The 22,990-nt window shown below is 35.7% G+C and overlaps 2 protein-coding genes across 6 annotated transcripts; both read right to left on the bottom strand.

Annotated features, from left to right (window-relative positions):
• LOC18792083 (K(+) efflux antiporter 6) lies at positions 6,727–13,476 on the bottom strand. Of its 3 annotated transcripts, XM_020567113.1 has the most exons (21): positions 13,286–13,476; positions 12,913–13,188; positions 12,584–12,627; positions 12,196–12,254; positions 11,991–12,078; positions 11,848–11,909; positions 11,679–11,754; positions 11,477–11,551; positions 10,951–11,022; positions 10,786–10,869; positions 10,423–10,491; positions 10,216–10,293; positions 10,005–10,093; positions 9,698–9,794; positions 9,566–9,619; positions 8,934–9,029; positions 8,145–8,333; positions 7,980–8,057; positions 7,660–7,704; positions 7,422–7,511; positions 6,782–7,298 (listed from the first exon to the last, which is right to left on the bottom strand). In XM_020567113.1, exons 2-21 carry the CDS (start codon positions 13,157–13,159, stop codon positions 7,215–7,217), a joined length of 1,776 nt encoding a protein of 591 aa, XP_020422702.1. In that variant the 5' UTR covers positions 13,160–13,188; positions 13,286–13,476; the 3' UTR covers positions 6,782–7,214. The 3 variants fall into 3 exon arrangements, with proteins under 3 accessions (XP_020422696.1, XP_020422702.1, XP_007225682.1); XM_020567107.1 differs by lacking the exon at positions 13,286–13,476 and having other exon boundaries at positions 6,727–7,298; positions 12,913–13,279; XM_007225620.2 differs by lacking the exon at positions 13,286–13,476 and having other exon boundaries at positions 6,799–7,298; positions 11,991–12,069; positions 12,913–13,279.
• On the bottom strand, positions 16,814–21,786 carry LOC18790111 (histone deacetylase 2). 3 transcript variants are annotated; one of them, XM_020567122.1, is made up of 14 exons: positions 21,691–21,786; positions 19,940–21,330; positions 19,807–19,862; positions 19,620–19,737; positions 19,439–19,501; positions 19,202–19,270; positions 18,933–19,099; positions 18,738–18,802; positions 18,597–18,643; positions 18,411–18,455; positions 18,266–18,316; positions 17,896–17,982; positions 17,641–17,728; positions 16,814–17,368 (listed from the first exon to the last, which is right to left on the bottom strand). In XM_020567122.1, exons 2-14 carry the CDS (start codon positions 20,195–20,197, stop codon positions 17,268–17,270), a joined length of 1,215 nt encoding a protein of 404 aa, XP_020422711.1. In that variant the 5' UTR covers positions 20,198–21,330; positions 21,691–21,786; the 3' UTR covers positions 16,814–17,267. The 3 variants fall into 3 exon arrangements, 2 of the variants coding, with proteins under 2 accessions (XP_020422711.1, XP_007225703.1); XR_002272294.1 differs by lacking the exon at positions 21,691–21,786 and having other exon boundaries at positions 17,641–17,723; positions 19,940–21,564; XM_007225641.2 differs by lacking the exon at positions 21,691–21,786 and having other exon boundaries at positions 19,940–21,559.

The raw sequence follows: 22,990 nt of genomic DNA, 5'->3' as shown, positions 1-22,990 counted from the left end.
GAACACATGAGGGGTGCATTTATGCTTGGGGTTGTTTTTGTTTTGGGACAGATATGCCCTTGTAACATATTTTATTTATTTATTATAATAGGAAGCAAGATTGAATTCCGGTGTAAATGAGCGAATACACTGACTTGACCAACCGATATAATTTATTTTTACAGTTGTTATTATATTCGATTAATTAAGTGGCAAGCGGGGTCTATGATGTGCTTGTGTTTTGCTTAAATTGGTGTTTACTTCCAAATTTAGATAATTATTGGGGTGGACCCTATCACAACAACTATATTAGGAAATATCTTGCTTTAGCTCAATCCTTCTTTGGCTTTATTCATCTTGTGGGGAATGGGACAAAAGGGCCACTGCTCAAATTTGGAAGTCACAAAAAAAAGGTAGATACCATATGAATGAACATGAGGTTGTGCTTTCGTGAAAGGATTTTCTTTTAATCATAGTGATTAGAATATTATTAGAATATATATACAAGTTGTGGAGTGATGATTACTCTGATTCAAGTTGACCGCATCTTTTTTATATAGTTAATAAATTAATCATAAGTTTCGAGAAAAAATCTAACTTTATTTATGTATATATATATAGCTTGAGGCATTGGTTGTTAAACATATATATATATATATATATTTTTTTTTAAAAGAGAGAGAGAAAATCCGAAATCTATAGTATCTACCAAAAGGCAGCATAAGATGCCTAACTTTAAATCCCAAACATGTCGACCGACCCATAATTAATTTGCAATTCATGATTAGGGAAAATTATTAGTACTTTTTTGAATTAATGCACACGTGCTTGCCGTATTTTTTAAAATAAATAAATTTATAAATTAAATTAAAGTAGAAAATTATATTTTTTAAAATAAATAAATTTATAAATTAAATTAACATAGAATATCATCCCATAAAAAGTGGATTTATTAGATTGATGCGTGCATTGATTCTGTTGAGAAAGATTGGTTAGCCGTGAGATCATCAAGATTGAAATGTTGATAAGTTTTGGGAGGAGAGGAGGAGAGGAGGAGGGACGACATGCATGTAAATATGGGAAAAAGGCAGGGGTACGGAGAGTAAAATGGGGAAAGAGGACAAAGACTGTAAAATTGGAGGGAAAGGAAGGAGTAGTCGCAATCGTTGAAAAGGACAAGCTGGAGATTCGTGGATCATGTGACAACTCTAACAAACTCACGCGTGATATCTAAACTCTCAACTTTTTTTATTTTTTATTTTTTCAAAGTTGGTATAATTTTATTTTAGCCCCAAAAAAAAGCATAAATTTGTCAATATGAAAAATATCAGTCATTTTTTAATATTAAATTTCAGTAATTGGTTGCCCTTTTGTTATCAAAAAAATAATAATTTGAAAAAGAGTATTGTAGATGCAAATGACCTAGTATAATATAGTAGTTTAATGACTTCAAGTCTTAGCATTCATATAGTGCGTGTGAATTTTTTAATATGCTATCGTTTTTCTTATCTAATAAGAAATGTCTTTTAAAAAAAAGAAGAAGTATTGCAGATGAAAATTGCAATTTTTATTTTTTGGTGAATTATTGATTGAGAAGTTAAAAATTGTCCAATAATTAATAAATACCAAAGAACTAGTTAATGTGGTGTTGTTGGTTGCAATTGATGACGGAGAGTAGATTGAACACTTTATGCTTTATGGTTTGAGCTTGTTGTGTGGTAGTGGTAGTTATGATGCAGTCGTGTGGTTCTTGATTTTATTCTAAAAGCACAGCAAACAAACTGGTAAGGAAATTGACATATTCTTTTAATAAATATATTTTATCTGCATTGCAATTTGCATATACCATTTTTATTTTTAGTTTCTAATTGTCCATTCAACTATCATCTTTGTAAAAAATTATAAATCATAAAAACATCTAGTTGCGACCACTTTATTATATAATTAAATGATTTCGAATTTGAGTTAATTTCGAACGATGGTTTAGGAAGGAAGATATGAATATATATATATATATATATATATAATGGGCATGCATTCATGCTTATCTGAGGGTTTTGGTTTCACACAAAGTTGAGGAAAAAAGAAAGGAAAAGAAACAGATAACATACAGCTCTGCCTCTGCGTGCATTATGCATATCCAACAATATATGGCTGTATGCGGAAATGTATGGCAAATATTGTTTTCAAAGTATATCTATATATATAAAGCAAAAGGCAGAGAATGGTGAAACATTCAAAATACCAGAAAATGCCCTTGGTTAATGCAAACATTAAGAATTCAAATTATTAATTAAATGAGGATAATATGGTAAATTCACACTTTTTCATATTTAAAAAAAATTAAAAGAAAAAGAAAATGCAGATAATGGATCCTATTTTTATGGAACACAACTACCCATTATCTTTTTTAATTCTAAAATAAATTTACTTATTTTTTTTAAAAAACCTCTTGCAAACGCGGAAGCGCGTGCCAGAGAGGCTAGTATATATAATGTTAGGTTGCTTTAAAGTCTGTCTTCACTTCAATCCCAAAATATTAATACTTGACTTCCATTTAACGAAAACAATATAATAATGCATGTGTTGAGGCTCAAAAAATTCAAGGGTGGACTCAAATATATTCATAGTCCAAATGTATTGGGCACTCAAAAGTTCGTCATACACGCTTGCACAAGTCATAATCCACGTGTCATGCCAAATAAATATGTAATCCGTCACATGCATTGGTTTCATGAACCCGTGCTAATTTTTCCATCAAACGTCATAGCTCTTTACAAAAGCAATAAAATTCGAGCACGAACACGTCAATCGACATGTAATGCCAAGCGGAAAATTATTATTTTGCACCTAGCTACGCTATAAGCTTAAGTGGGCTCAAGCCAAGCAAATGCCAGGGACTTGCTGAGTGGGTTGTGGTATGGATGGTTACGAGCATTCACGAGGCCCATTAATGAGTCAAGAAGTGAAAGTTTTGGGCTGCTTGGAAGCCCAAAAATTCGAGTCAATTTCTTGAGCCCAAATATGTGGGTAAGCATGAAAGAGAGAAAAAAGTAGCTCATTATCTTAGAAAATTAGCCCATCACCTTAGTAAAAATAGTCCATCACTTTAGAAGGTTGGCCCATCCCCTTAGTAAACTAGCCCATTACCTTAGGGAATGGCTCAAGTGACTTAGAAAATATCTTAAAGTCTCCAGCACATGGCCAGAGAGAGCAAGCATCACCTCTCATCCCTGGAACCCTTCAATTTTGAGCCATATTCCCCTATTTCTCTTCTGGCAAGTCACTCCAGAGCCTGACAAAACTTTCGTCAAGCTACCAGAAATTTGCTCAAACCACCCATTTTTCTACCTTCATTTCTCTGTCTCCCTTCAACAAATCATCTCAAAATTCATCCCTTACTTTGAACCCTTGTTTCCCATAGGAAATTACATCCCTCTCTCTTTTTAATGCTAAACTCATGAATGCTTAGATTCCATGCCACAAGCTCCTCAAGTCAAGCCAAATATTTACTTGTAAGCAACAGTTGATTTTGTTGGTGAAGGAGACCAAGGTTTTTCCTAAGGCTCCACGAACCTTTTGAAGCACTATTGGGGTTTGATTCTTGAACTCAGATACATGGGGCAATTCTATCCATTTGCACTTTACAGCAGCTCACGCCCATCTGTAGCTGCAGGAACAAAAAAACCTCGACAGCATGCACAAGATTGAGCTCAAGAATTGTAAAAGACCATGCTTTTCGTCACTCAAAATAGCAAAAGGAAATTAAATTTGTTTAGATTTTAATCCAATTATGTAGTCTTTTGAAGCAATGACTTCTTTTTAATTCAAGTGGTTAAAATTATTTATCTCTGCATCCGAAGTTTTAGGTTCAGTCCCTCCTTCCTCCAATATAGCTTGAGAAAAACAAATAATAAACAAACGGAACTCTTTATTCCACCAAGCTTCTGAGTCCGAGGACCTTATCCTGGTTGGGCTTGAACAGAACATAATGTTATGGACATGGGCTTGAACAGAACATAATCCTACATTATGAATATGCTGAAGAAGAACACTTTGGAAAGAAAGAATTGATGAACTAGGTCGGTTGGTTTTCAACCAAATCAGAAAGAGCAGGGTACGATGAAAACCATTTACATTTGGTTGTCAGCTAAGTTGGAGACTCCATCTCCATGGTTGTCTGCTAAGTTGGAGGCACCCTAGCTACTCACTTCATTGATGATTCAGACTCTTTTTTTTTTTCTTTTTAAACTTATTTATAAATTATCGTTCATTTATAATATAACACGTAAAATTCATAACATGATAATATCATATCACTGATTAATAAGAAGGTGGCCTTTAATTTCCCTTTATATATCGGACAACTTCAGTGGGAAGGGCCCTACATGCATGCAGCTTCTGCATGCTTCTTCTTCCTCCTCCTCCTCCATTCAGAGACTGGAGACAACACAAGCAACAGGCATTGATAGCTAAAGTTTATTACACACAACACAAGCATTGATTTTGTTGTGGGCCCACCCTTCTCTCTACTAGTACTACTCATAATCTCATATCATCAAATTCCCAACCCAAAAAAAAGGGTTGGTTGAGGTTGACTACATATAACAATACCAAGCGCTGCACGATAGATACCATATCATTTTTATCTGAGAGAGAGAGGGAGATGGGCAGGAAATGCTCACAATGTGGGAACATGGGTCACAATTCAAGGACTTGCGGTGTCAGGCAGCCGCGGCAGAGAGGTGGAGGTGGAGGTGGTGGCCTTAGGCTTTTTGGGGTCCAAGTACTTGACCTATCTTCTTCTTCTTCCTCATCTAATTCTCTAATTTCCAGGAAGAAGAAGAATATAATAATTAAGAGATGTCCTCCGAGCATGGTCCACTGCTTGCCATCTGTCGCAGCTTCTTCTCCAACAGCACCCTCCTCTTCTACATCTTCACGCCTTCAAAGCAGAGCCTTGATCGACTTAAATTCTGAGAAAATGTCAAATGGCTATCCCTCTGATGGCCTCACAGCGTTACCCCAAGAAAATAATAACAAGGGTCAGTTCTTCTTGTCCTGCTCTCTCTCTCTCTCTCTCTCTTGAACAAAAACGGTACCATTGCATAAACTCTCATTTTAATCGTTAATTACTGGGTTTCTATTTCTGTCAACTTTGCTTGAAAGTGATGATTGATGCATCAGAATGTACTTCACATGACTAATAGTCTGAGGAAGGAATACATGAAGTTGATGCAACAATATAGTTGGCCCACATTAACACCTTAAACTTTTCGAATACTTGTAAACCAGCAAACTAGCTTTATCATAGTATAAGAATTAATGATCAAAACAAACTTGATTAGAATTGCCAATTTACTAATTTCTTAATTCTTTTGTGGTTTGATGATGAGTTGGTGGTGATGATTAATAATAATATGTAGGTGTGGCTTGGAGTGAGGAAGAGCACCGAGTGTTTGTGATGGGGCTAGAAAAGCTCGGTAAGGGCGACTGGAAGGGCATCTCTCGGCATTTTGTTACCACAAGAACTCCAACCCAAGTCGCCAGTCATGCTCAGAAGTATTTTCTGAGAATAAACACCCTCAACAAGAAACGACGCCGTCCCAACCTTTTTTATGTAATTAATTTCAGTTATTATATCTCTTTTTTTTATACAAGCAATATTATACTTTAATCTAATCTTCTAAATTATGGGGAGGGGATTCAAACTCACGTGCAAAGTGGGGGAGTTCCTCCGCTCAAACGAACTTGGCTAAGCTCATGTTTGCGTCTATTTTTATTCATGTTCAGTTAATTATTTAGTTTAATTGAATTTTTTTTTCTTTGCTGCAAGCAGGTTGGTAAAGATGAACTCTCAGTTCAACTGATGAACAAACCAAACATTTTTAGACCTAATAATATTGAAGCTTCGAGTGCTATAATTCCATACCGGTATGGGTTTGACAGCTGTCAGCTGTCTTCTCATCAACTTTAGCAGCAGAGCCTGCAGCTCCTCTTCCAACCGCAGCAACTGATTTAGAACTTGAGCTTGCAGCTCCGATACCGTTGGATCAACAGACTAAACCCTGCCCTAGAGCCCTTGTAATTGCACCTATATGTTAAGCATTATCTAGCTAGCCAGCACATGACACGGATCGGAAGATTTACGGCCACTGCCAGTGCTAGTGGAATAGTATTTCTAGGACATTAATGTTTGTTTAATTTCATGTGTCAGATGTAACTTTGTGGCTTTATATCGGAAACAATAATGTTAGCAAAGTACCTGTGACATGCCATCTACTAATGAACTAATTATAATAAATTAATCTAGGTAATTGGTTTAGAAGTAATTGCAAAAACATTGGTGGCGAAGGATGGCGCCCTAATTTTTCCTTTAAATTAATTAATTATACTGGCCATGCCCATGCTTCACAAAGTGGACAGTCACAGGGGACCTCCTTTGATTTTGTTCTCATTGTCAGCATGACCACTTTGTGTTCTTTTACCGATTGATTATGACATAAGAAGAAGAAGAAACAAACAGAGTCGGATAATAAACTTTATCCTAAAATCTCTCCTCATGTCCACTGGAAGGATTGGGATCCATGCCCATGAGTTTTGGTTCCAAACTATTAACTTGGCTTATATACCGGGGTTCACAGTGCCACAGGAGAAAAATCGCCTGTTCCTGGTTGTGTTGGCCCCCGTGTTCCTATAGCACACATCAGTGATACATCGCGGTTTGGTAACTATGCCAGTTAAAAATTCCACAAGGAAAAAAAAATCCATTGAACTGTGAATCTTTACAATTAAGCGTATCTGAAAGAGAAAAAGACATGGAGGAGGTATGATATAGACATTACTTGAAATATCCAAAATTCTACACTTCCCGGACAAAGAGAAACATATGAACTACAAATTTCAGTTCAAATTACAGGACGCAAAATTATGTTACAACTCCAAAAGAATAAATCACTGTGGCAAAGAATGAATGTTATACGTAAAGCATGTTAACTTCTTTCAGCAGTTAGATAGTCTCTTTCCTGTTCTTCCATTACTGAAGCTCAATTTGAGCGGTTGATTAGGCCGGTAATGTGAAACAGAAAATTACTCCAGAGTAGATTTGTATGAGAAGTGAAGAAAACAGTTCAATTCTCTTATCAACTCCACAAGCACCCACTCCCCAAATGTGGCTGGAGCAAAACATGTTGGGTAAAACGGAGATTGCCTTTACAGTTTCCTCTATACAGAGATCACGAATCATGTGATTCTCGGACCATCAAAATAACGCGCTGTTTACCACTATCTGTGCGAAGGTTATCTCCTTTAAACCCAATCTGAAGTCAACAAACATATGTAAGATAAGTGAAGATAAAGCTGGGAATACAAGCGCAGAAACTTCAACTTTCAATCAAGTTCTATTAAACCAGTTCTGAAAATGAATTTTAAAACGTCAATACCTCAACAGCCCCGTCCGGAGGGAACCACCTTAAAAGCACACCAAGATGCACTAAACCAGGGATTAGCTTGAATAGAAAAGGAGTGGTCACCTGCAATAAATTTCAGAAAATGTAGGCAGGAAATTATTACAAAAAACATATCTACACTTTTTTCTTTATCAATGAAAAATAAAATGCAACCACATCAATAATGGACTAAAGAAGCACATCATAAAACAGAAGGAGATAATTTTCATACCAGACTAAGGGCTGTGGTCCCAAGAAGCAGGAGATATAATTTCCCCTGAAAATTGTCAAAGTTTTAGCTCACTAGCTCATAATTGTAGTCACATTGTTCTACAAGTTGGAGGTTTAAAAGATCCAGAGAACACAGACATACTAATGTACTGTGGTCATTAACTATTTACAATGGCGTCAATCAGGTTACTCAGGTTTGACCCCAAAAAGAATCAGGTTACTCAGGTATGAAACCAGAAATTTCCTCAGCAAGTGAATTTTTAACTTTAAGTATGTATCATCATTAAAAAGAAAAAAAAAAAAACCAATAGTAGCACTAACCTCAACTAGATGGAGATTGGAGGCACGACTTAGAAGCACAAAAGCAAATTCGCCTATCTGTGCCAGAGAAATTCCGACCTAAACAAATACAAGAATCCGAGAACTGTCAACAACTGAATTACTAGAATAAGTAATATGACAATGTGACATTCAAATCAAACTCACAAGAAATGAGGTTTTGTTGTTGTAACCAAATCCCTTGACAACCATGGTGATAATAATTGTTTTTATGATGATAACTAAGATAACAGACGCTAGTAATATATCAACATGATTCCAGAGAAATTGAACATGGATCAGCATCCCAATGCTGGCAAGGAACAGAGCAGCAAAAAGGTTGCGGATGGGTTCAATCTGCAAATACGGAAAAGTTCAGTGCTGCTATAAAAAGTTACTATAGGGAGCTTCAACATTATGAGCAACAATTTATCATCCACATAAGAACGAGAAAACCAATATATATAATGATTGTGACACTTACTGCAAGTTGCATTCTTTACCAAATTACAGGGTATTGGTACATTAGAAGGCTAGAAACCTACATTTCTTACATGTCTGCACTAAGCTCACCATTCACTTTCTAGTAGATGGTACAGAGCCTTAATCGATCCAAGGGAATCCAAACCCACATCATGTAGTGAGCGAAATACTTTCACTAATATTGTTCAATGAAACACCTCAGCTGGTGTAAGGACCCAATTCAATTAAGCCCACCAATAAAATCCTGATAGATAACCTTTTCCCTTCCGTATAATGATGGATACCATAAACACAACAGTGCTCTCTCCCTAGCCAAAGAAAGGTCTTTGACAGAAGATAACCAACATACCAAAGAAAGTAAAATAAACCACTTCTTCTATTTATGGTTGGTTGCATGCATTCTTGAGCTATAGAATTAAGGAATACATCCAAAGAAGATCATCTGCATGAATATGGCATGGAGTATAGCCTTACTTGTTCTAGCGTATGTTGAGCAAGATCAGTTGTTGATATCATCACTCCCGCAGCAAAGGAACCCAGTTCTAGACTTAGTCCCAGCTTATCACTACACTGAAATTGTAAAAACAATTAGACTATAGTGTCATGACTAGTGTCAGGGAATTCAAGCACAATTATCTTACATCATTTCGAGAAACTCATAAGGTGCATAGTACCCTACTGACCAGATGCTGAGGGTCTATGCATATACTGTAACGGACAGAACTTATAAACACGACTCATAAGGCGGAATAGGACATATAGGCAAAGCAAAATTAATCTTTCACATAACAAGGCTATATCTTTGAAATATAATCAACACAGTATAAATTTGTAGACAAAACTATTCTTAGGTCACCAATCAACCCAACTTGCTACTGGATTTTGTGAGTAGTCAAGGCGAATGTCCATTCATAGATAGGCTTAAGTGAAACACCGTATGTAATTCTCCTAACACATTAAAAAAGGACTTGTGCCAAAATGGAAAACAACCAGCAAATATAATGGAAGCAACATGAAGGAAAATGATTCTTTAGAATATAAGAGAAGATTAATGTGAAGCTTGCCAACATGAAGTAAGGACAAATAAAGCAGGCAGGAAAACATACCCAGGCAACAAGTAAGCAGAATGCAACTGATGCCAATTGGTAGAGTTCATTGGTCTGCAAAGATGAAATTTTAATTACAGAAAATACAAATACATCCAGCAATTTTCTATAACAAATTTAAGAAAATGGTACCTGTGAAGATAAGCTTATCATCAGCTTAAGTAGCCAAGGAACACAAGTACGAGATGATATAGATAGAACAGCCAAAAATGTAATCAACGTCACCATCCTGGTTCAAGATAGAAAGATGTTATAAACTTAAAACTAATAGATGGATTTGTCACCGATTGAGTCATTTTATAAAAAATATAACAAGAAACATTATAAATATCTTGACTTCAAAACCTCAAGGTCAACACATGAAATACCAGACATATGATACAAGACTGTTCCATGAGGGAAGAACAAAGACAATTACAAGAAAACATGAACAACTCACAACTTAGCCATAGATATCACTCCTTGAAGAATACCCGAAGTCCCACCTAGAACTGGAAGCAAAGCAAACAGCAAACCCACTGCACAATCCTGCAAAGCAAAATCTTCTCTACACATACTTAGAAGAGTGATAAATCAGTGCAAAAAGCAGTAATTCGGCATTCACAAAGGAAATTGAAGTCCACAAGAATATATATATAAAACCAACAAACCTGCAGAATAAGGGTGCCAATGGTAACTTGGCCATGAAGGGCATTAGTAGAGTTTTTCTCCATCAAAAATTTCAACACCTAGAACCACCAAAAAAAAAAAATCTTGTGAAAACTACGCATCCAACAAAGTTGATAACTAAGAGTGTGAATGTGGATGCAAATTTGTGTGTATTTGGGCATTCACGAGACATCTTTAAGTTAATTTACCACTGCTGTTGAAGACATAGAAAGGAACACACCAACGAATATCCCTTCGGAAACTTTACCACCACATAACTGCAAACAGCATCCAATCAGAACTGCAGCATTGAGAATGAGAAACATGTATAACACAGTCTATATTAACAGAATATTTAGCTTCAAAATCCATGTCAAGAAAATTTATCAGAACTGCACGCTTCTAAATACCAGATATAGAAAATGAATTACATATGACTTAAAGAATTGAGCGTAGAAAGAATGAGAATGCCAAGAATTAGGAGCTTAAGTTGGAGGTAGTTTTCGCATGTAAAATAGGTATAAGCAAGCACCAACTTTAAAGTAAGTTCTCTGGAAAATTAGTAGACATACTGAGGCTGTAATACCACACAGGCACATAAATAGGAAGATTTGCAGCAGGCCTCCTGGAACAGCAACCGCTCGAACAACTCGAAGCTACAATTATGTAGGGATGAAGTTTGACTAATTTAGCTCAGTTATAAGCGCATCAAAACTGAGAGAGAGAGAGAGGTCTACCTTTGTTGTGGAGAACTCCAAGCCCAAAGCAAAAAGAAGAAAAATTACCCCAAACTGAGCCACAGTTTCAACCTGCACACATAAACCAGAGCAAAGATGGATGTAAGACACAAAACTATCTTATGTAAGAAGAAACATTAACAAATAAATTTCAGCAAAAAGAAGATCTATCTCTAACATAAAGTAATTGTTTCATTTCATTTATTAATCATAAAAGAGGCAAATGTGCCTTACCGAAATTTTTTTATTGGATACTACAAGACTACAAGTGAAAAAAGTCTAAGCCTTAGCAGTGATAGGATTAGCTAAAATGAATGGCAGTTCTGTTTCTTCTTTTCAAGAATGAGTATGAATTACAATATTTTTCCTGTAGTTTCATACTCATCTTGACAGGTGCTACGAGATCATCTGACCAAAACCCTAAGAGTACAAAATAATAGCTTAGGAACCACTGTAACAAAAGGGCTCTAGAGAAATTTGCTAGAGAATCTTCTTGCAAATAGTAAATTTGTAGGGTAAAACATACTTGAACCATTTCACTGACGAAGTTGAACCCTCCAGGCCCAATAACAGATCCAGCTAGCAAATATCCACTAATAACCTGTAATGTTTTAGTATCAAGGAGGCAGAATACGAACACTTAGTAAGATCATAGAATTATATATTTTCTCTATTGAGCTTGGAAATATATGTATACGAGTATGTATGTATGAATGTATGTATCAGACCGGTTGTCCAGCACAAGCAAAGGCAATGCCACCACAGGTTGCAGATACAATAACGACCACCAGATCTGATATTAATCTACAATGCAATAAGTAGAAGAGTTCAAATCAGCATTTCTATCAAGTGAGGACCAATGAACTTAACAAAACTGTAATGAGCCAGCAAGTTTACCTTAAGTCTAGTTGCAGCACTGGATATTTTGATTTGAAATTTGATATTATGAAGACATTGTCCTAAAAAAATTTATAAAAAAAAATTTAAATTTATAACCATGAAGATAAATACCTGCAGCAGTATCAAAGAAGCAGTCTTACCTTTCGATCTATTAGTGTTGGTGTATCTTCTCCTCTATTATCATTATCCAGATTAAATACATCGTGCAGTTGAAACGACCTATTTAAGCTACAACAGAGTAGTGAGAAGCGGGCTTTAAATAATGAAGATGGCTGCTATACAGTGAAGCTCATTATTCTAATGGTGACAAGAATACATGAAAAGTGTAAGTTAAAAGAAGCATACTTTTCCTCTTTTGTCTCATTTTTCTTTGACTTAACTCTAGCAACTGTCTCCAGAACTGCCTGATCCACACAAAGACAGATAAAGTTGTGATTTAGCAGACCTTCGAACTGAAACAGATTCTTTATGGATTTGAAAGATGGGTAAAAGGTCAAGTGTAGCAAAAGTTTACAACCATATCAAATTTGAGAATGAATTACGAATGCATCAAAATATTAGATTACATATTGGGCTAGAAAAGCATAAATTGCAATAAGAAGGTGTTTGGAGAAAGGATTTCAAAATATTTTATAAACTGAATTCAAGAAAATCAGATCTTGATGTAATGACTCTCTATGGCTGTAGCCCATTCACTGTATAGAAATGTTAGATAAATTAGCTTAACACCAACCTGCTGGCCGGCTACGCTGTTGTTAAAGCTTCCAGGATCAGTAGCTGCAAGTGCGAGCAAGCAAAGGAAAACAATAAACAAAGTTAAAACTTAAGAACATGTATTAGTTGACTATAATAACTGTATTTTAACAACTTAACGTGATCTTATGGATTCTGCAAGAAGTAATCTTCCCATAACCAATTTTCTTGCCTTTTCTTCTTAGCCAAAAAGAAAACCAAAGATCCTCGAAATTTTCCTCTCTTTTCTTTTTGGTCTTCAACCTAAAACCCTAATTGAACCCAAATGCAGAGAAAGAAGAGGAGCATCGGATCTACGAAGTTACAAACCTTCGTTCTGATCATTTTCTTTGAACTCGTTCTCGAGAGCTTTATCGATCATGTCAGCGAAGCTGCCTTCTTTTGGCTTGGAGAGGGAGACATTGGACTCGGTGGCGTTAGCGTTGAGGAGGGGATCTGATTCAGTGAGCGGCTCAGCGAACGACAGTGAAAAAAGCAAATCTGAGCTGAGAAGGAGCAGCGTAGGGATCAAAATAGTGAAGAGGCCATGCGAGGAGGACGAGCTTCTTCTCAACATTGCAGAAATGGCAGCTGCGAAGGATAAAACTGCGCGCAGAGGGTCGAGCTTCAAGAACGAGAAATCGCAATTGGTAGAGAGAGCAGAGAGAGAGAGGAGAGGGGGAGAGAGAGAGTGGGAACTAACCAGAGTTAGGGCGGTGTGGTCAACTTAGAGTCAAAGACTCATAAATCTTCAGATTAATTAAACAAATGTGTGGGATTCCGTCGTCGGTGGAAACTGTAATCTGGGATGCTTTATGAGTTTATAATGCCGGCGGTGACCAAAATTAATGAATTTGATTAGGAACATTGAGAATTACCGTTATGGTTTCTTTTAAGATAGGGGTGTGTAAGATCCAATTCAATCCATCTAAATTGATTAACCTAATTCAATTTTAGTCGGTTTCGATAATTTGGCGAATTGGATTGAATCTCTAGTTTCCAAAATCGACATGATTGGATTGGATTGGATGGCGGATTTGCTTGTGAGGATCCAATCTAATTTCATGCTTATTTTGCTCATTAGGTAATTTTTATTAAGAAAGATATAAACATTTTAAGTAATTTGATAGAGTGATGTTTATAATTCTCTAACATTTTATTATATTTTACATTTACGTCTATTAAAATGTTTGATTATATTAAACTTGACGATAAATGTTTCATATTTCATTATTATATATTTTTAATTATGAAAACCGAGCATCCAATCCAATCCAATCCTATAGCAATTGGATCGGATCATATTGGATTTAAACCTCTAATACAATTGGTTTCGATTGGAAAAATCATAATCCAATTTATTTTGGATCGGATGCAAATTAGTGAAATTGTATTAGTTTCGAACCGATATATACTCCTACTTTAAGCTTTGCCTCTTATGCAAAACTAGAAGAGAAGAGTTATCATAGTTATTAGCCGTTGATATATTGTAGAATTCACCTACGAAAGCATGTGCAAGTATTAACTTCAAGGAATATTGAATTTTATATAGAAATTCTTTTTTATTTTGGGGATTCCAAACTAATCAAATTATTACATATTTGGGTTAAGCCAATTGATGAAGGCAGTATGACAGCTCATTGCATTCAAGTTCGAATCACCATTTATGTAGATTAGAATTACCCTTATGAGAGTTATAATTGGCGTTGTCCAAAATTAATGAATGTGATTTGGGATTTAGAGAATTACCATTAAGGTTTGTTAAGCTTCGAGTTATGCTAGTTGTTATTCGTTGAGAGATCATATAACTCACTTTCATCAACGACAAACAACCACTCACATAAGCGTGTCAACTGGCAATCCATGCAAATTGTTCTTGAGTGACAATTCGTAACATTACTAATCAAATTATTGATCATAAATAGAATTATGATTGAATAATTGTTTGGAATGGAAAAAAGTTGTGTTTGCTCAATTGGAGAAATTACTTATCATGGTGGTAGACATTATTTCACTGGATCACAAATATTAAAAAAAGAATAATGTCATAATTGGAAGTGTAAATATGTCGTGCACCTCTCCAATCCAAATTAATGTTGTTGTGCATTATTGCCTTTGGCCATTTGTCACAAGATAACCATGTTTGATTACTAACACGCCAAAATAAATTCTTTTATGTTAGAGTTGAAATGGACTTGAGCTTGACGCCAACTTGCAGCCAAAATCACTATTACTTGACAAAGAGGAAAGGCCATAAAAAGCCTCATATATATATATATATATATATATTTTCTATACCACGTACGGTATTGAAAACTTTCCCAACGAAAGAAGCTACAAACAATTGCAATCAACGACATAGGCGGTAAAAGCCAGCAATATAGCATGATGCCCATAAAGTGGGAAGAAAAGAACCATTAAAATAATTACTTGTTTTGTACGGCAATGAATTCATAATAATGTCAAATTTAATACTTTGACAATGTCACCATATACAAAAAGAATATTTCAGGCTAGTCTCGGCCACTAAGCATTAGAAAATGGCAATCAAGGGCACTCTTGTTACCCGATTCTTGCGGGATTTCTTATGATAAAGAAGGTTGATACATATCAGTACAAATACCCAAAGTATCACAAGTTCAGAGTTGTTCTATAATAAGGTCCATATATATGATCCTCAAGTGAGGACTTAGTTTTAGTCGTTGGATTACTTGGATATTGTTACATTCAAGCGAGGACCTATAGCCGTGCGGTTATACAATGATTTTTTATTATTTCAACATAGTAGCTATACTTTTTTTAACATGTGGGCGCCGAACCGATAGGAGGATCCCTTTTTTTAATTTAAAATAAATAAATAAAAGTAGTATTGCCGGGAGGCTATGCATGAGAATTTTTAAAAAATGCGTAAGCTTTACTGGGGTGTTTTTTCTTTAAAAAATAGTATAGCCGCGCGCCTATATGCCTTTTAAATATAATATACTAATCGCGTATAACCGCACGGCTATACAATTGATTTTTTTAATTAAAAAAAGGTACAAATTTTTTAATAGAGTATAGACGGGCGGCTGTACTGGGGTATATTTTTTTATAAATAGTGTAGCCGTCCGGCTATACTCCTTTTAAATATAATATACTTACGCGTATAGCCGAACGGCTATACTATTATTTTTAATTTTAAAATGGTATAGCCGCATGGCTGTACTATTTTGGACACGTGGGGGCAATGCGGTGTAAATAGTATAGCCGCGCGGCTATACTCGGATTTTTTTTTAAAATAAAAAGAGTGCAGCCGCTCGGCTTTACGGGGGCCCTTTTTTTTTTTTTTTTTTTTATTTTTTATTTTTTAAATTTTTTAAATTTTTAAATTTTAATTTTAAATTTTAATTATTATATTTTAATGAATAGGCTTGTAATTATCCCAAAATGTTCCATTAAACCTCAAAGGAACATTTAGATTGCACGACTTCGCAAGATATTGTACCAACTTTTTCCTGGAAAGCAATCACTAGGTCGTTACTGTAAGGTGAGCAGCATTGGTAAGCACAGGTTCATCCAACACCAGAGCCTTCCATCCTTGAAAAACTACATTACGAAAAATGGATGCGTTCTTGGGGTCTTGGTGAAACGTTGTATGCCTATGGTCCAAACTCACAAGACCAAATGTTTTGTTTTGATAGTATGCAGTGACTCGGATGTCCCTTGTTAGGGTTTGTGAGAGAGAGGTTGTAGAAGAGAGTATGCTTGGTTTCAGTGTAATTGAATCGGGTAAGATAAGCATCGTTAATGCTGAATTTGGGGCCTTCGTATGACTTGAACGTGAACAAGAGAAACATAAAACCAAGGAAGATGCAAACAGCAAACGGCACCACCGTCAATATTTCCTTGCAGTCGCAGATGCTGTTATTCTTCTTGTCTGAGCTTTCCGACATGGTTAAGAAAAAGCTAGAAACAGTACGTCTAACCAGAAATTAATGGATACAAAAGCTAGCAACAATTCTAGGGTTTAAATAGCTAGTCTGCCCCACCCCAAAGCCTTGTTCAAAGAGAAGTTGAATCCAAATCAATTAACATTTAGGTTAGGTTAGGTAACAATTAATTCACGTACAAATAGAAATGGTAGGCTTTGTAGGGGGAGGATTAGGATTCCCATCGCATATATTAAAACTTGACCTAAATTGAACTCAGGCATCAACTGAACCAATTTAAAATCCTAAAAGAAAAAGAAACATTGCTAGTCAATTAGTTTGTCATCTTTATTTATTTGTTTTGCTGAGAAGGCCCCGCCTCATTAGGCCTGAAAGAAGGCTGAGCTGACCCCAACCCGACAATTCCCAAATGAAACAAGGGCTGAAAGCGTGACTGTATATTACATCGAATTCGATAATCTCTAATATCAGATAATCAACACATTTATGCAGAACCTAAGTGTAGGCGTTCTCTTATCTCATCGAATTCGAATGCGTGACTGTATATTACAAGATGCAGTCATGGCCAACCAGAACGCAGAATGATGAATCTCCCCCGCTACTTAAGCTATTGCTATACATTGTTTTTAGTGAATATGCATGCCTAGCTCGTCTCAGATGCATATATCATTCATGTATGAATCCTGAAACCCATGTCATGGCTTCTTGGCAGTGACCCAACCTCGTAAATAGCCACGAAATACGTTGGGGGATGGTTCATGTGGCAGTCATGTTTTTACCTGTATCTATAAGGCATTTGTTTGAGAGATTGGTTATCGAGTCTGCTATAACTCTGGCACTAGACTTCATGTAACCACCTGAAACATAACAGGGGTGGATTAAATTTGAAGAAAGCTACGATTCTATGCAATCTATCTAGCAACAATAAGTCATCTGGAATTCGCAATAACATCCGACTGGCATGAAAACCCAAGAACCTAGTGTGGTAAACCACTTTAACATTTCAAAGGTGGGTAAATTTATTGTATTATTGATCTACTTATCATAACTGGCTAGTGTAATAAGACTACACGATCCTAGAAACCAGTGAAAATTAAAGAGGCAAAAATGAGACAGAGGGAGAGAGCACCTGATGTGAGCATGACAATAGGAATGTTCCTCTTACGAGCAAACCTGAAAACTTTCTCGTCTCTATTTGTTATCCCATCAGGACTGATCTACACAAGTCAACATAAACACACATCAACAGAAAACCGGTGAAGGAAATTTCTCCGCTTGCATTTCAAGATTTTGAGACCTACTCCTTCAACATAAAGAGTGGAACTAAAAAGAATGGAGGCAAGTGATATTCTCTTTGACCAAAAAGATCAATGAACGATATTACCTTCAACCTGCCCAGAGGATCGCCATCTAGAATATCAGTTCCAGCATTGTAGACTATCAACTCAGGATCAAAACTATGAACAGAAACCTAACATACACATAAACAAGGTCTAGTTCACATGGTATGGTACACAAAAATTGGCGAACAGTTATTTTCTATAAGCAAAAAATGATTACTAATTTCCTAAATATTAATTCAAACAATAATACAACTAATACTAATACTAATATGAGCTGTTTATGGTTTATTATTTTCATCACTATTCCAGAGAGGAAACAGCAGCACATTACTTGCTAGTGACATTCAATGGAGCAAATTAATCAGCAACAAATGAGAGTTAAGCATATCTGAGACAAAGTTAAGTGTATACCTCAAGTGCTTCATCTAATTTTCTCAAGTACTCATTTGTTGTAGTTCCACTCTGTTTAAATTCAAGAAAAAGGATTACATTACACAAGGTCATAGTATGAAACAACTACAATCTGATATGACAATGGGAATTTGGGATGACTCACCACTACTTCAACCTTTTGATCAATGTATCTTCTTGCTTCATAATCCTAAAGAAGATCAAATGAAGGTGGAGTTAGATCCTTGGTCTATGTTAGAGTCCTGCCCTCATAGACCTTAACAGCAGTACAGCAGGCAACTTTGGTGCGAAAAACTTGCATCTCAAAACAGAACAAGAGCAGGCATCTTACAAATGGATATATTCCAGGGTTGTACACATCCAGTATATAGACTCGACCTGTTTTAAAAAAAACAGTTATTCGAATTCCAGAAGAGAGTCAAGTTAAAGTTTAAATCACCCTATGACTATGAGGACGATGAGGTAACCGTACTGTCATTGGCAAAATCCGTTTCATGGCCATTTCCTTGATGTGCATCAAGATCAATAATCATCACCCTGTATTGGCAAATAATGAATGATCATATCCATACTTGAAAGTAGTTTTTTTTCTTTCTTTTATTACTATTGAAATTTCAAAACCTATCCTATAATACAACTATTTCAATTGAGGTGAAAACGTTACTACCTTGATATGTTTAACCGCTCAAAGGCAAAGTGTATGCAAAGAGAAATATCTGCATAAGCACAGAATCCCCCTCCTTTTTCCCCAGAGCAATGATGAAACCCTCCCCCAACATTGATGGCCCATCCTCGCTCTTTTGCAAGCTTTGCAGCCAAGATAGTTCCCCCCACCTGCAATGGAAAATGATCAGTGCAAACCTCTTTGGTTTGTTTTTCTTTTCCTCTTTGGCAACACGACTGAAAACTTAAAACACAACACGGGTTATCAGTTACCTGGTTGCGAAATGGATAGAGAACTTTCTGCTGCACAAGGCAATTCGGGAATACGGCAACATGAGGTACCTTAATCATCGTAGCCCAAATATGTCATAATCTTCATAGCATATACGAAACTAACAAAGCTCGGCCAGAACCATTAATCCAGATCAGAAGCACTCAGTTCATTTCGGAGTATACGAACCAAGAATGTCCAATCAAACCAAAGTCAAGTTTGTGGTCTATTAACATTACCTCAATTATCATAGCAACATTTGCACTTTTCTTTAGACAATTCAAGTATGCTTCCGAGTGTACCTGCTCAATGCAACATATGGTAAGCAATCTAAGTGCTATATTACTAATAAGCATATATACAGCAAACAAGTAAGCAACCACACAGCTATATACACAAACCAAAGGGACAAGAAAATACCACAAGGAGATCATTCTTTGAAGCTTCCAGAGGCTCTACGATGCAATTTTTGTCCACAACATTATCCACCAACAGAAACCCACATATCCGACCCCACTTACTCGAATCAAACGGGTGCCTAAAAAACCAATTACACTTAAAATTTTGAATTTTTTTTAAATAAAAGAACTGCAAATTCATCTCTTACAGCTTCTCGATGCCAAGAAAAGTAATATCGTATGCAGACGAGTAAATCAACGGCACCTGATTGATTGATAAAAAACTCAGAATCCAAAATAATAAAAAATCAAAACACAAATGAAATTAATATAAAAGTTTACCTTGGAGTTGGGGATGTCGAAGTAGAGCTTGCTGGAGAGAATACGACTGCGCCTACGAGCTTGGACGCCGGTGCCGTTGTCAGATGAAGAAGACGACGACATCGTTCCAGAGCGAGCTCTTGAGCGGCGACGGAGGTTGTAGCGATAGAGAGACTGAGATAGTTTGACGATGGCAGCGAAAGTGATGACTAAAACGATGACTGGTTCGAAGAGATTCCGAGTCGACTCGGTCCAACTCGTCACGACTGGGTTCTTCATATTCGTAATAGTTAAATGAGAGAAAAATGTTAAGCGCCTCTGATCTGAGGCACGTTGAGACCATTTGATTGATCGGACGGTTGGGAGATGAGAAATTTGGCGCTATTTCGTCAGTTAGATTTTAACGCGCCAATTGACGATAGATTCGGATAAGACTAATATGCAGCTGCTGTTGTGCTGTCGTACATTTGTGACAGATAATCTAATACCTGTCGTTTGACTCGTTTCTTACGCAAATACGACAACGTGTCATTTGGCCCCTGAGTTGGGAAGGAGAGAAACTTTGGGTAGACTGGGTTAAGCAAAGCAAAAGTCTAAAAACAAATGTTCAGCCTATTCGTTTCTAAAGACTCGAGCCCTTTTACTCTGGCCATTATGGCCCTTGTTCTTTTCTTTTGGTCAACATTATGGGCCTTGTTCAGTTGTTCGTGTTTATTTTACTCTTTTTTTTAAAAACCCATTTACGTAAAAAGACTATATAATATAGGGAAAATATAATTTATCAGTTTTTTTTGTTGTTGGAATAATTTATCATTTTTATTTATTTAGAAAAGACACTTTATTAAAAAATAATAAGCACCGTAAGAGAGTACAAAAGATAGCACTGAAACAGTCAATACTATCCAAAACTCAAACATAAGAGACATCAACAAATGCATGATCTTAAAAAAGACTCGTGCTTGAACAACTCAAATAGAAACAACAAGAAAAGAGAAAGAAGAGGAAGCAGGAACACCCCTTCGATCTGCACATGGAAACCGCAATGCCACCAACAGAAATCATCACCATGAGGGACAAAAAGTCCCCAACGGAGTCAAGTGATGGAGCAATAGTAGCCTCGTTAAAACATTACCTTAAAAACCCCCAAACGGAGGGAAATCCAATTAAGGAAAAAAAGTACCACTGTAAAGCTTGCTCATCAATAACAACCAACACGCAAAACTTGGGCAAGTGGACAATAAATAAATGTTGCGCAAAGCAGCCCAACAAAGCCCAACCCATGAACGAGTACCAACACCAACTGAAAAGAACACCACCTACTACTGTATCTTGTCTTATAACTGCTCCGCTACGAAAAGTGGCCGCTATGGTTCTCCAAGATTGATGAACAAATGAATAATCCTTGCAACCATCTCAAACAAAAAGAAAATTTCATTAGGATTCTAAACAATAGTGGCCAAAACTAAAACTCAGAAAAAGATAAAAATAAAAATAAAAAAAACAAACAAAAAATAATAACAAGCACTTAACAGAATCAAGAACAAGTAGATGAAGTAAATAACACCATAGACAAAAATGAATTCAAAAAAATTTGAATTTGAGGGAAAAAACAGAAAAAATAAAATAAAAGCATAAACAAAAGACACTTGGAAAAAGGAAAGCAAAGAAAGAAAAACTATTCCCTAAAAGTGTAAAGTTGAAAGAAAAAACTAACAAAACTGCTCCAACTCTAGGTGCTCTCTGGACAACAAGAAGTTCAAGATCTAGCGCACCTTGATCCATCCGTCTCCATCTCTATTGAAATTAACATTCTTCGTAAGGGAGCTTGTAGTTCAAGTAGTTAAAAGTAGTCACTCATGCATTAGAGATGATGTGTTCGAATCCCTTCTCTCTCAATATCGCTTATATAAATATATATATATATATATTATTTAAAAGACATTTTCGGTATTTATTGTCACTAATCGATTGAATATTGGAGCACGTTTTATCAAAGATTAGATTTAGATACAAGCCACATCACAAAATATTAGGGCCCATATGGTAACATTTTCATAAAACGAAAATGAGAAAACGAATTTGTATTTTCAAGATTCGAGAATGCGTTTGGTAGCATAATAAAAAATAATAAAAACATGTCTGATAGTGATTAAAAAAATACAATAATAATAAATATAAATGTATCAATAATGTTTGGAACACTATTCTTAACTAAATTATTTATATAAGCATATTAATAAATTAACATATTATTCTGAGAAGAAAAACGATGTAAATGATATTTTTATTTTTATTTTGGTTGATGACAAATTTTCAGTCCACATTGTGCACAAACATATAGCGAAAGTAAAAGTTAGTCCAAAAGGTTTTTTTTTTTTTTTTGGTTGCCAAAGTTAAGAAGGGGAAGGGAAAACTCACACACATGGGTACCATTGGGATTTGAACCCAAGATGCCTCTATTGTTTAGAAAGAAAATGATTATGATTCTCTCTAAACCCAATAAACTATTATTCCAAATTTATACATTTCGACAAGGGATTTGTAGCTCAAGTGATCATCCCCGCACGTTGCACTTAGAGCATCCACAATCATGCTCTCTATTTTTTTAGTTAAATTTTAACTAAAAACATATAAAAGTTATTTTAGGAGCTCTCTATAAAATTTAAACTTCAATAATCCTCTCTAGTTCAGGGAGTCATAAATATTATAACTCTTTTTTGATTGGTCCATCTCTATTAAAAAATAAAATAAAATATAGTTAGCATTAAATAAATATTTAAAATACTCATTAAATAAAGCAACATTAAATTATAGGGAGCCACTAAAAGTCATTTCTCTCTTCTAAGATTTTGGAGCTCCTAGAAGTCTCCTTATTTTAAGAGGTGGATATGGAGCATGATTGGAGTTGTATTTTTACAATTTCTCCCTAAAATTTGTCTAAGAATGTAGTTTAAAGAGCCCATTATAAATGCTCTTAAGGTCTTATGATTTCCATAAATAAAAGAAGTTCAGACCTTTAAAGATTGGTTTTTATGCACGTACGGTATTTGTCCATAGGAGACCGTAAATTCT

This window comes from Prunus persica, chromosome G1 (assembly GCF_000346465.2).
Source record: "Prunus persica cultivar Lovell chromosome G1, Prunus_persica_NCBIv2, whole genome shotgun sequence".
NCBI lineage: Eukaryota > Viridiplantae > Streptophyta > Magnoliopsida > Rosales > Rosaceae > Prunus > Prunus persica.
The sequence above is the reverse complement of the archived record's forward strand: the minus strand, read 5'-3'. Positions and strand labels throughout refer to the sequence as shown.